This window comes from Poecilia reticulata, chromosome 20 (assembly GCF_904066995.2).
Source record: "Poecilia reticulata chromosome 20, P_reticulata-male-v2, whole genome shotgun sequence".
NCBI classification, from domain to species: Eukaryota; Metazoa; Chordata; class Actinopteri; order Cyprinodontiformes; family Poeciliidae; genus Poecilia; species Poecilia reticulata.
Genome location: NC_088849.1, coordinates 23,225,496 through 23,239,040, shown reverse-complemented (window position 1 = coordinate 23,239,040; position 13,545 = coordinate 23,225,496). Strand labels below are relative to the sequence as shown.

General features: G+C 41.8%; 1 protein-coding gene across 4 annotated transcripts in view; it reads left to right on the top strand.

The window, feature by feature from the left end:
* The window catches only part of cdh6 (cadherin 6), a 250,407-nt gene that overhangs the window by 191,604 nt on the left and 45,258 nt on the right, over positions 1–13,545 (top strand). For all 4 annotated transcript variants that reach the window (XM_008396406.3, XM_081601526.1, XM_008396405.3 and 1 more), the window contains one exon: positions 4,347–4,725. In XM_008396406.3, the coding sequence (XP_008394628.1) occupies positions 4,489–4,725 (237 nt within the window). In that variant the 5' untranslated portion in view covers positions 4,347–4,488. The remainder of the gene's footprint in view (positions 1–4,346; positions 4,726–13,545) is intronic.

Genomic DNA, 13,545 nt, shown 5'->3' with positions numbered 1-13,545 from the left:
GCCGACATCAAACCTCCCCCCTCCCTGAACAGGAGTTGGTACAAAGCTGTCCCAGTCGGCGTGGCGAGGCGTCTGCGAGTTTAAATCTCAGCGGTTGTCCTGCTTGTTGGTTTTTCTTCTCGGCGCTAACAGATTTCTTTAGATACGAGAAGAAACTGTTGTGGAGATGTGACAAGCGGCTCCGCACTGCAAAAACATGCTTCGTCTGGATTAGTGCACTTTAAATGAGACAAAACTGAGTTACAAGAAACTTTTCAGCTGGAAAGAGAAATTTGTTTTCAGTCAATATTTGGATAACAAAAAATTACTAATTCTGATTATTTCACTTATGACATTTTCCTCCGAAGAGATATTAGAGCCATAATAATAAATAAATATAATATGAATATAAATAAATGAAATAAGATTATGAAAATAAAGTTACAGAAAGAGAAAGTCGAAAGTGCAAGAATAAAGTTGTAACATTACGTAAATAAAAATGTAGAATATTTGAAATAACATGAGAATAAAGTCCAAGAAATACGAGAATAAAAAAATTTAAGTGAAGTTGGAAGAAACATGATAGAAAAGTTGTAAAATTATGAGAATAAATTCATATAGAATAGTTGAAAATCCACGAAAATAAAGTACAAAAAATACAAAAATAATAAAGTCATACAAGGAAAAAGTAAAAAAATAGAATAGTTTAAATAACACGAAAATAAAGTCAAAATATTTTGACTTTTCTCGTAATTCTGTGACTTTCTTATATTATGATCTTTTCTGCAGAGCTGTTTATTCTCGTAATTTAATAATTCCAAGAATAATTAATTTTTATTTTCTAGACCCTAATACTTTCTTATTAGGGTCTAATCAGAAAGTATTAGATTATTTCATAATAAATGAAATAATCTGAGTGGAACCAGGACGTTTTCATCAACATTGAGGAATTATTCACTCCTATAACTGAAAAGTCACTTGTAATTTAGTTTTGTCTCACTTCAGGTGAACTAAGATATTTGCACTAGAATAAAATACCTGGTGATATTTTGTGTTTTTGCAGTGATTAAAGTCGCGTTTCTCACATTGTGTTTGAGTGGAGAGTTGAAAAGCTGCAAACGGTTTTTTTTTCTTCAGAGGATTTCTGCTGCTGAGGTTTCTCTCTTTGTCGTCTCTGTTGCCACTTCAACAGGATATGATGCAAATTGCTGCAATTTCATTAAAATACAGACTTGTACAAAATATGTTTGTCCTGGTAACTAGTTCCCTGCTTTCATGGCGAGCTGCAGCTCTGCAGAGGAAATCCTGATTGGCCCAAAAATCAAACTGAGAAGCTGCGTTAGCCGTGGGATTCCCGCGCAGATAAAGGAAGTAATGACGGTTTGAGGCCAGATGTTGAAGAAGGACGTGGAACAAGATGGATGATGCAGGACGGAGTCTGGGAGGCGGCCATGTGTTTCGTTTTGTTCTCGTTATTCCTGGACGTTGGGCGGCTTCCAGGCCGCCGGCGTTCCTCGGCTGCGGTTTGGGAGGAGGGTTATCAGCGGGTCGGCTGGGGAGCGTTTCCAACGTATCGCGCCTGTTCAGTCCGGCCGCGCCGTGTTGGGCATGTAGGAAGGACGTCTCCGGACATGAATGAAGTACCTGAGCTGCATGCAGGAGCAGAGCCAGACACACTGAAGAGGAGAGAGAGAGAGGAGGGGAGCTGCACTGCAGAAACACAAAATATTACCAAGTAGTTTCATCTAGTTTCTACTGCAAATACGTTAGTACACCTGAAATAAAACAAAAGTAACTTTTAGCAAGACATTACATGAGTATTTCCTTAATGAGAAAGTTTATATTTGTTTCATGTTAGAGCCACTCTAGGAAAAAACAAATATTACGAGAATAAACTCGTACAAGAATAGTAATTTTTACTAGTGATAGTAATATCACCTTTAGAAAATCATAATACTAGATAACAGTATTGTAACTAAAGATTCACTTATAAAGTAAACAATTAAACTGTTTATTTTGTAATATAAAGTAAAGTTTATTCCACAAAGTAAAATTATTTCTCTATGAGTTTATTTTTGCATTTTTTTCAACTTTAGTTTTATACAACTTTTTTCTCCTAATTTTATCAATAAAATTTTTTATTCTTATTTTTTTTAGTGTGCCCCTAAATGTTATAAGTGAAATAATCTAATATCTGAACTTGTACGAACTCTGTTCCGCCTACAAACCTCGGTTCAGTTCGGTTGAAGTGAACTCTGGTGCAGTTCAGATGTGAACGACCCGCTCCAAAAGCAGGAAGTGGACTACAGCGCAGGGCATTCTGGGTAAATACAACCAAAACAAACGCGTGAATCTAGCACAAGTGAGAGAAATGGACCTCGAGTCTTTGGAAATCCTACAACCACTAAAATCTGGCACCACTTTATTTCAGTTTGCATTTCATGAAGAAGGAAGTTGCACTCAGTGTTTTCAGAGGTTTTTACGTCGTTTCCTTCAGTGGTTCTTGGTGCAGCGCCCCCACAGGCCAGGAGGGGAACAGGTTTCTGAATCGGTCCATGTGACTCAGTGCAGTGAGAAACAGAATCACAGCAGCTAAAAATGCAACATATGCTGCAGTTTTCCTCCCAAATAAAACCAAATCTAACAGACTGTCAGGTGAAATACAAATTTTAGTTCTGGATTTACCGTCTGGTCTCAACCATCTAGATCTTCAGATTCATCTTACAAAGATTAGTTCTGGTTGTTGTTGTCAGTGAAACATGTCGGACGGAGCGCCGGGCTCCACATGAAGCCGTTCGCTGCAGAAGCTTCAGGGTTTAATTCAGCTGTACAGGATGTAAGTCCAACGCGCTGACGGGAAAAGCGTCTAATCTGATATTTATCCAGTATGCGGCTCTCAGTCGGCCGTCAGTCAGCTAGCTGTCAGAGAACCTGGATCTGTAACGGAGCTTCTGGATGGGATTCAGCGTTTCTGTCCCAGGTTTCCCTTTAGCCTTGACTTAAATATTTAATATTTCATGATAAATAAAGAGAGAGCAGACGGCCTAACATAAAGGAAATGCTTTGAGAAATGCTGCTGGAATTGATCGCAGTAAATGTGCAATCATGGGATTTTTCAGAGGCAAACTGGAAATCTGAAGAATTTTAAGGATTTCTAAATCCATCCATCTTCTTGCACCCTTTTTCCCTCAGTGGGGTCGGGAGGGGTGCTGGTGCCTCTCCAGCCAACGTTTCGGGCGAGAGGCGGGGTCACCCTGGACAGGTCGCCAGTCTGTCGCAGGACAACACAGAGACACACAACCATGCACACACACACACTCACACCTAGGGGCAATTTGGAAAGGCCAATCAACCTGACAGTCATGTTTTTGGACTGTGGGAGGAAACCGGAGAACCTGGAGAAAACCCACCATGCACAGGGAGAACATGCAAACTCCATGCAGAAAGACCGGGGCCGGGAATCGAACCCAGAACCTTCTTGCTGCAAGGCAACAGCTCTACCAACTGCGCCACTGTGCAGCCCCGGATTTCTAAATCAACATTAGAAAAACACAAAATCTTACCTTTTTTTTTTGGTCTTGTTTCTTGTGCAAATATCTTAGCATAATTGAGACACAGCTAAGCTAACTAACTTACGAGTAAGTTTCCAGCAAGAAATGCGAGCTGGTTTTAGGTTAGTTACTCCTTAAAAGGAAAATATTATGAAAATTCACATTTCAAACATTTTGATATTTAAGGTTAAAAGCATTTTTTAACAAGTTCAAGGTTTCTGGTGTCTGGAAAACGAGCCATTTCAAAAACCTCCCATTAGGAACTGCGCTGTTACCTAGCAACCCGAACTGAGCTCCAGCATGTTTGGTCAGCTAGTTTTACTGCTGTACAATGGCTGCTGGAAAAAAGACAAATGTCTTGCTGAATCACTTGCTGCATTCCTGTTTGTTGTGCAGGAGGCTCTTCTAATGCTTTTCAAAGATGCACGGCTGCATAATTGAGCATCTGTCTGCAGACATTTTCACGTATGGATGTAAATATTGAGTCTGGGGCATTTTTCACCTCAGAAGACATTTTGTGAAATAATCTGCCACTGGAATTGGTGTTTTTACATCAATTTTAAGGAATTATTGACTTAAAACAAGCTTCTGTTTGTTGATGGAAAGTTACTCGAAATTTAGTTTTGTCTTATTGTGATTGTACGAAGATATTTGCACTGTAAACTAACCAAAAATACTTAATCTTGTTTTTCTTTTTTGAAGACAAGCTGATACTTTTTGGTCTTTTGAACTTGATTTTTGTTTAATTTCACCATCAGCGTTGAGTTCAAGCTGCTTCTTGCGTTAACAGCCTGTTTTCCTGTGTTTCCGTTCCAGGCGCCGACTGACCGCCGCCCAACGTGAGTCCTGCCTCCTCCCGCCTGAGCAGATCGCAGCATGAGAGGCGAGCTGAGCCTCTGACCAGGGAGCGGCGGACGCGGACCAGCGGGGCGGTTTGAGGCTTGTTGCTGCTGCGGTTATGGATCGGCGGAGGCTCTGCGCTCTTATGATGCTGTGGGCCGTGGTCCAGCTCAGCTGCCCGGGCTACAGCCTCAGGGCGCTGCGAAGGACTACAGGGGGGCGGAGAGGGCCGGCGGGGCTGAGGGGTCAGGACGCCAACGGAGTCCCGCTGCGGCGCTCCAAACGGGGCTGGATGTGGAACCAGTTCTTTCTGCTGGAGGAGTATACTGGGACGGACATGCAGTACGTGGGGAAGGTAAAGCTCTGCCTGTTTCCCCTTAGTGCAGCTTTTTATTTCATTTTGTATTTAAAAATAAAGTGAAAAACATTTGTTATTTTTACATTTAATTTAAAAATAACATATAAATTTGTTTTAAAGTGGATCTATTATGCAAATTTCTACTTTTGTACATTTCTGTGCTTCTGGTTCGTTCTCTAATGGTTCCAAAAACAATCTAAAAAAAACACATCCAGCCTTTTTTTTGGCGATAACTTCATGTTTTTGTTCAAACATTTTAAAAAAAAATCTCCTGATTGTCACGTCGCACTCCGTGTACGCTGTGCTGTTGCCTAGCAACCGAAGCTGAGCTCCAGCATGTTTGGTCAGCTGGCTTCACTGCTGTATGCGCTTTACAATGGCTGCTGGACAAAAAGAGAGTTTTGTTCTTGACTTACCATCCAGAAACAGCTTGCTGCATTCTTGTTGGCTGTGCAGGAGGCTCTACTAATGCTTTTCAAAGATGTACGGTTGTATACCTGTGCATCTGTTTGCAGCCATTTTCATGCTGAGTGATTAAAACATGGGAAAAATGTTTGACACCTAGTGGAATTAGTATTTTTTCATCGACTTTTAAAAGCTGTTACTTCTTGCTGAAAAGTTATTTGTAAGTTATTTTTGAATTATTTTAAGTGTACTACAATATTTCCATTAGAAACTACACAAAAATACTCAGCAAAAATGTGTTTTTGCAGTGTTATCTTCTATTAAGTGAGTGTAAATATCGGGTCTTAACTGTGCGAGCCTCGACACTTTGATGTCTTCCTTACTCCGTATTTCTACAATCCCTTTTATTTATTTTTTTGTATTTTATTTTTGCCGGCTCCGAACTTCAGACACAGCTGAGTGGGAACAACTATCGTTTCTTCGCATCACTCGGCTGAATTGCTTTCTGGAGTTTTATAATCCTTACCATTATTTCATCTGACAGCTCTTTTGTTGGAGGCCAAACTTCCCGTCAGCAAAGCAGCTGCAGCAGCTGCAGCTGCTGCTGCAGCAGCTCGTTTCGTCTGCAAGCGCTTCGTCTTAAACTTTGAAACAGTTTGCATATTTACAACTGTTGGTTTTAGTTTCAAAATGTAAAAAAAGAAGAAACATATTGGTTGTAGTCGTCTCTGGTTCAGCTGAGACATTTTTCTACCTTTTTCTGCTTTTAACTTTGGGTTATTCAGAAAATAATTGCTGAATAATTTCATAAATATGTGGAAATGTGGCGTTTTTTCCTATTAACTAATGAAAAATTGACAGTATTGTGTAGAGATGGATCATCAGCGCCAGACTAAGAGAATAAAGTCATAATATCAGCAGAATAAAGAAAAAATAATACTAGAAGAAATATTACGAGAAATAAGCTTTGAAAGAGTCCAACTCTTCAAGTACATTTCTTTCTTTCTTTCTTTCTTTCTTTCTTTCTTTCTTTCTTTCTTTCTTTCTTTCTTTCTTTCTTTCTTTCTTTCTTTCTTTCTTTCTTTCTTTCTTTCTTTCTGTCTATTTGTCTTTCTTTCGGTGGTTCTCTTTCTTTCTTTCTTTCTTTCTGTCTGTCTTTCTTTCTCTTTCTTTCTTTCTTTCTTCCTTTCTTTCTTTCTGTCTATTTGTCTTTCTTTCGGTGGTTCTCTTTCTTTCTTTCTTTCTTTCTTTCTGTCTTTCTTTCTGTCTGTCTTTCTTTCTCTTTCTTTCTTTCTTTCTTTCTGTCTGTCTTTCTTTCTTTCTTTCTTTCTTTCTGTCTGTCTGTCTGTCTTTCTCTTTCTTTCTTTCTTTCTGTCTGTTTGTCTTTCTTTTGGTGGTTCTCTTTCTTTCTCTTTCTTTCTTTCTTTCTTTCTGTCTGTCTGTCTGTCTGTCTGTCTGTCTGTCTGTCTGTCTGTCTGTCTGTCTGTCTGTCTGTCTGTCTGTCTGTCTGTCTGTCTGTCTGTCTGTCTGTCTGTCTGTCTGTCTGTCTGTCTGTCTTTCTTTCTTTCTTTCTTTCTTTCTTTCTTTCTTTCTTTCTTTCTTTCTTTCTTTCTTTCTTTCTTTCTTTCTTTCTTTCTTTCTTTCTTTCTTTCTTTCTTTCTTTCTACCAAATAGCTTCACAAAGTCCTGATACTGATAATAATTTGATGCTGATGTGTTAAAAACTTTTCCTGTAGCAGCTGCTATAAATTTACTATTCATTCTTGTAATATTGAGACTTTATTCTTGTATTATTTTCACTTTCTCGTAATAGTTAGACAGAAAACCGCTCCAAAAGCAGGAAGTGGACTACAGCACAGGGCATTCTGGGTAAATACAACCAAAACAAACGTGCTAGCCTAGCGCTAGCGGGAGAAATGGCTCGCTGTTTTTCACCAAAAACAAAAGAGAAACAAAAGCTAAAATCTGTCACTTCTCGATTTTTGTTTACATTTTGCTCAGTGTCTTCTTGAGGTTTTCATGTTGTTTCCTTCAGTAGCTCTTGGTGCAGCGCCCCCACAGGCCAGGAAGGGAACATGTGTTCAGGTTTAACACCAGGAGAGTGTTAAAGGAGCAGCTGAAAATGTAACACATGTTGCAAATGTTGGTCCCGAATCGAACCGAGTCTACTGAACGAGGAGAGTCCCTGCTTTTCCTGCAGGTTGCTAACAAACTTTAAACCTGATATTTCAGCCTGGTTGTATATTTTTACCCATTTTTTCCCCATAAAATTGATTGTAAAAACCCAGCCTGACGTAGATGAGCAGCGTGGAGCCAAACGAAGGCTCGTTTTGTGCCTGAGACTTCGGGGAACGGCCCGTCTTCTGGTGGCTGACGTGACGCGATGCTGTCGTTCAGTCCTTCAATCCGTCCTCAGGCTTTGTTTGCCGTTTCTTGTCCAATTCGCTTTCCACTGGCTGCTTGCTTCGTGTCATTTCTGCTCACATCAAGTCAAATATAACTTCCTCTGAAGGTATTATCCGGTCCGGCCTCATGAAAACTCGCTGTCGACCCAGATATCATTGGCAGGGAAGCTTTGGGGGTGGGGGGTTTGGGTTGTGTACAAGAAATTGGGCGATATAATGCTTGCTTTACATGCAGCAGAGCGGAAGTCAAGCTATCGGCCTCCTCTTCCAATCTACTGTAATTGAGGCGATTGTGGGGCGTTGTGGCAAGGTCAGGGAGACGGAGCGGGGGGGAAGAAAGGCGGTTTTGTGCTGGGAGTTGAATGGACTCGGCGCTTTGCATTCCATTCGCGTTTCCGCGGAGGATGGAGTCATCCAACCAAATGAGATTCTGCAACATACGTCCTCCGCGGCTAAAGGTTGACTTTCAGTCCTGGACAAAAAGGATTACAGCCACAAAAAAAAAGAAACTGAGTGAGTGGAGATCAAATGTAAATACAAAGCTTGATCAAGCCACTTTGTCTTTGGAGGCCGGTGATTGATGTGCCACTCGTCCTTTGAGCTCGTAAAGCGACTAATAGCAGAAGAAGAATGGATTATCAGAGTGTGGTGTACATTTAGAGAGCCAGAGGCCGCGGCCTGAGAGGCCATCTCCACTTAAGCACCAACCTTCCACCCGCATACTTAATCAAGACTCCGGCTCTTGCGTTTTCCTCTGAGTGCGTGCAGCTGGACGCTTTCCCTCATTGTCTGCTCCAGTATCCAGTTCTACCGCAGGATCGCATCTTTTCTGATTGCAATTACAGTTTGTTAATTGCCAGATAAAGTGCGGGCGGCGAGCTCTTAAAGAGGAAGAGCGAGCGGCTTTCGACTTGAGCGCATCTGCGTCCTCAGGTAGAGCGAGGCCGACGCTTTCCGAGAGGAAAATCTGGAGGAGCACAAAGGAAAAGCAGCTTTTGTCACGGCGAGTGACATCACATGAGCGAGGGGGGGCGCGGCGCGGGACCAAAACGGGCTTTGTTTGTGCCGAAAAATGAGCTGGAAACAACACAATGGCAGGTTATTATGAGGAAGAGGGGCAGCTCTTGACACTTTGAGTTAGACTGAATGATGAAACCGCATCCTGCCTCTCGTTGTCCCTTCTTTCTGCCGTTTCTTTATAGAGTTGTGAAGTGCTAACAGATGAAATTTCAATCTGAACAAGCTTAACAAAGACATTTGGGAAAGAAAGAAGGAATTTGGGAAATTTGATCAGGACTTGCAGGAAGAGGCGTGGAGAACAATTTATCCAGCACTTTGAAATGCTCCTTTTGTCCTTTTACAACTGCAATTATTCCATTTTTTATTGTTTCTTTTTTATTTCATAATATGACAATAGATAATACATGCTAATAGATGCACTGCAAAAAACAGAGAAGTATTTTTGTCTAGTTTCAAGTACAATATACAAGACAAAACTAACTTTCAAACAACTTTTCAGAAGATTTAGGAGCTTCTAAGTTCATGTCCAGTTATCAATATTAGAGATTATTGATCTAAATCAATCCCCTATCTATTTCTGAAAAGTTACTTGTAAGCTTGTTTTGTCATATTTAAGTGTACTAAGATATTTGCAGTAGAAATTGGACAAAAACGGTTTTCCAGTGCGAATAGTTTGATCCAATCTAACGCTGCGGTTCCTCTTCCTGGCCCCCGTAAAGCAGAACCTAGTCACGGCCCTGCCTGCAGGATTTTCGGAGTTAGTCGCTGATAATCTTGCTTTATTATCCGATGAGTTTTTTATTTAATTTCAGCAGAGGAAGCGAACTGCAGCTCTCATTAGCAGTCGAGCCGCGTGGTTCTCAGAGGAGCCGCTGTCACCGGGGGAAGGGAGTGTTTGTTTATTTCATTATTTCTTACTTTACCAAAGGGCACATATCCACTGAAAACGGTTAATGGCCTGTGGTTGAGGAGTGTTTGTGCTGCACTATCATATCTCATAAAGTATTTACAGCCTCTGATAGGCCCCAGTGGTTCTGGGCCTGCTGGGTAGACTGCTCTACACAGTCCCTCGCATAGAGAGCTGCGCGCTCTGCATGCAAACAAACAAACACCGGTGCAACATGCAAACAGCAGCCTGCAGCTACGGCTCGCAACTCACAGGAAAGACAAAGAGAGGTTGATGAGCGCAGCCGCGCCGCCGCGCCTCCCCGTCCTGCGTGACTCAGGAAACCTGAGGGAAGGGGGCTTGTTTGTGATTTTCGTTGTTGTTTTGTGTTCGTGCGTCCCTCATTATCAGCCGCTCACCTTGCAGAGAGGCAAGGAGTTTGCGACGCGATGCAACATGGCGGCCTGCGGCGGCGGCGGCGGCCTGGCGGTGGTTGTTGATTAGCCGATACGTTTCTGAGCGGCGCGGTTTCCGCGGTAACGGCTGTCTGAGGAGGAGTTTGGGTGTTTGGGCGGGAAACGGCAACACGGTTTCCGCGGTAACGGCTGTCTGAGGAGGAGTTTGGGTGTTTGGGCGGGAAACGGCAACACGGTTTCCGCGGTAACGGCTGTCTGAGGAGGAGTTTGGGTGTTTGGGCGGGAAACGGCAACAGATCCGGTAATTATCGCCGTGATTTCACCCACTAGCGGAACAAGTCAGCGTCGGGCCGGGGGGCGGGGCCTATTATCGGGCCCCTAACAAATCACCGGGCCCCTTACGTGCATCAGCTGCTGGAAACTGTTGAGCATGAGGGGGGGGGGGAATAACATTAAATACACCTTTCTCAACAGGTGAGGGCTATAATCAGTCTATAATCAGACATTTAAGCGACTTGAAACCATTCCTCCCTCCCTGGCACCTCCAGACCTGGTCCCCCATCCGGCCCGGTTCGGGGGGCAGCAGCCCCCCCTATAGCTCCGCCCCTGATTTCACCTGTTTCTGAGACCTTTGTTCCAGGTTCGCTTAAGGTTTTCCGCTAATGTGAGTCTGAACAATTAAAAAAAAACGACAATTAAAAACAAAAGAAAATACGTTTGGCATTTTCTGTGAAAGGTTGTGAAATAAAAATAACAAACTGATAAAATCTCACTAAGTTGCGCGAAACTTTTTTGACTTTTTCGTCAAAAAAACAATGTTATGATTTTATTCTCATAATTTAACTTTTTTATTTTTTATTACTATTCCCCTAAAACTCAGTCGATCTGTTTTAATTAGGATTTATTCAGTTTTCATCCAGTTTAATTAATACACTACAAAAACACAAAATCTTACATATTTTTGGTTTAGTTTCGAGTGTGAATATCTAACTTAGAAGTAACTTTATAGGAGTTTGTTTTTGTCAGTAATTCCTTCATTTTCATGACAAAGTTTTAGTGAAATGAATTTTTCTGGTCAATATTAAGGAATTATTGGCGTAAAACTAGTTTGTTTTGTCTTATTTCAAGTGCACTCACATATAAACTAGACCAAAATATCTGGTAAGATTTTGTGTTTTTGCAGTGTAAACAGTGTGGATGTAAGTTCTTCTCTGCGGTGACAAAAACCAACAGCGAAACGCGATTAGTAACTAATGACTAAGTGGAGTTGTATTTAGCTAATTCATTACTGGATGTTTTGCCTGACAAATGCAAACAGGTTGATGGCAGGTTTATGTAAATGTAGGCAAATTTCCTCCAGGTTGTAGTTCAGTTCTTATTTTTGGTTTTGCATCGTTTTCAAAGTTTAATATTTATTTTTGCACAGATTACATGGCAGATGTAGAAAATGGTGAAGTTTCTGTACTTGTGTACTTTATGGAACCGTAAATAAAGGGACGATAATGTAAAATATACTGAGCAGGAAATAAAGGGGATCTGGTGTATAAATTTTACATTTTGTATTTTGTTGTTTGAACCTCCGTTTGGGTTTCTACTCCATCCGAAATCAGTCCAAATGCTTAGAAAACACCTGGCTGCTTTTTGGCAGTAGGTTAATGTTTTTTGGTGTCTGGAAAACGAGACCCGAGCAAAGCTCCAGCACTTCTGCATTTGAGGTTCTCACTTTATTGTGCAAAATTCACATTTTGTTTGTTTTTGTTCGTCCACTTGGGTCAGTACTTATTCTGAAAACAGTCCAAGTGCTAAGAACAAATCACAGAGTCATTTTTTGGCTAAATTTATAGAAAATGAGCCGTTTCAAATACTTTCTGAATGTTGAGTCACATTCTACGGACACTGCGCTGTTACCTAGCAACCCGAGCTTAGCTCCAGCTCGTTACCTAGCAACCCGAGCTTAGCTCAGTTCGTTACCTAGCAATCCGAGCTTAGCTCCAGCTCGTTACCTAGCAACCCGAGCTTAGCTCCAGCTCGTTACCTAGCAACCCGAGCTTAGCTCAGTTCGTTACCTAGCAACCCGAGCTTAGCTCCAGTTCGTTACCTAGCAACCCGAGCTTAGCTCCAGTTCGTTACCTAGCAACCCGAGCTTAGCTCCAGCTCGTTACCTAGCAACCCGAGCTTAGCTCCAGCTCGTTACCTAGCAACCCGAGCTTAGCTCCAGCTCGTTACCTAGCAACCCGAGCTTAGCTCCAGCTCGTCCGGTCGGCTGATTTTACAACAGCTGCTGGAAAAGACAAGTGTGTTGTTGTTGACTTACCGTCCAGAAACCACTTGCTGTATTCTGGTTGGTTGTGCAGGAAGCTCTACTAATGCTTTTCAAAGATCTACTGTTGTATAATTGCTCACCTGTTTGCAGCCATTTTCACGTGTTGAGTGTAAACGGTGAGTTGGGGGGGCGTGGCCTATTCTGATTTAAATAAGCAGCTCATTGATGATTTTGTGTAAAAATGTTTTGCATAGGCCGTCGTTCTATTCTAACCTGTTCAGGGAAGCGAGATGGGTCACCTTTAATAACAAACACTAACCAGCTGTTTCTGGTTAGACTTTGGCGTTATGAAACTTCAACCTAAAGCAGCATAAGTGCTTAACGTGGCCCGCGCATCGCGGTGCCATGGCTTCATTTGCACCAAAAGCTCTCGTAGCTCCTTGTGTGACTGGAGGACCTTTCTGCTGTTTGGTTCAGGACGGCGCTCAAACTGCTTCTACGGTCAGACGTGACACAAAAACAAAAGATGCTAAACCCCCTGGGGGAGACCGAAATGCGCTAACTGACATTTCACCTCCGACCTGGAGCTGTTTCCACGTCAGCAGTCGTTATTCGACGGGGGCTATTTTTGTGCTCGGTCTCAGGCTACCATCTGGCTACGACAAAGGCAGCCAGTTCTCGACACGCGGCCTTAAAAGCTAACTGGCTAATTGCCCTAAGCAGGCCGTTTCCACTGCCATCTCTTTTGGCCGAAGTCGAGTGAAGCACAAATGGTGGCCAGATCGAGGCTGCGCTAACATTTGCTGCACTCAGAGCTGATTAATTTCACAAACAAAGACGGGTCCCTGATAAGTTCTCACGCACAGATGTCTGATGAGCACCACTTCACTCTTCAGCCCTCTTCAGACTGGCGGGTGAAGCATGTGGGAAGAGATATGAATGTTTTTGCTGTGAAAGAACTGAGATAATACCTCTCATTTTCTCAGAAGGTAAACACCTGTTTGCAATTGCAAACGCTCCAAGTATTCTCTAAAAAGAATGACGGTTCACGATTCGTGACATAAATTTAAATTGATACAATTCAGGAGCAAATCCTCTGACCTCAAATTAAACATAAAATTATTAAAATTCATTCCCCCAAAAAGGTAACTTTACTCATAGAAGTTGAATCAGCACCTATTATTATGGGTGGTTTTGGTAATTGCATCTTTAGGTGAGTACAAAAAGAAACAAAAACACAAAATCTTTAGTCTATTAGATATCTTAGTACACTTGAAATAAGACTAAATTTACTTACAGTAACTATTCAGCAGGACAGAGGAGCTTATTTTAAGTAAATAATTCTTGAATATTGATAAAAAGTACTAATACAGCCAACATGTCATAATATTTCACTTATAACATAGGAAAACTATCGTGTTA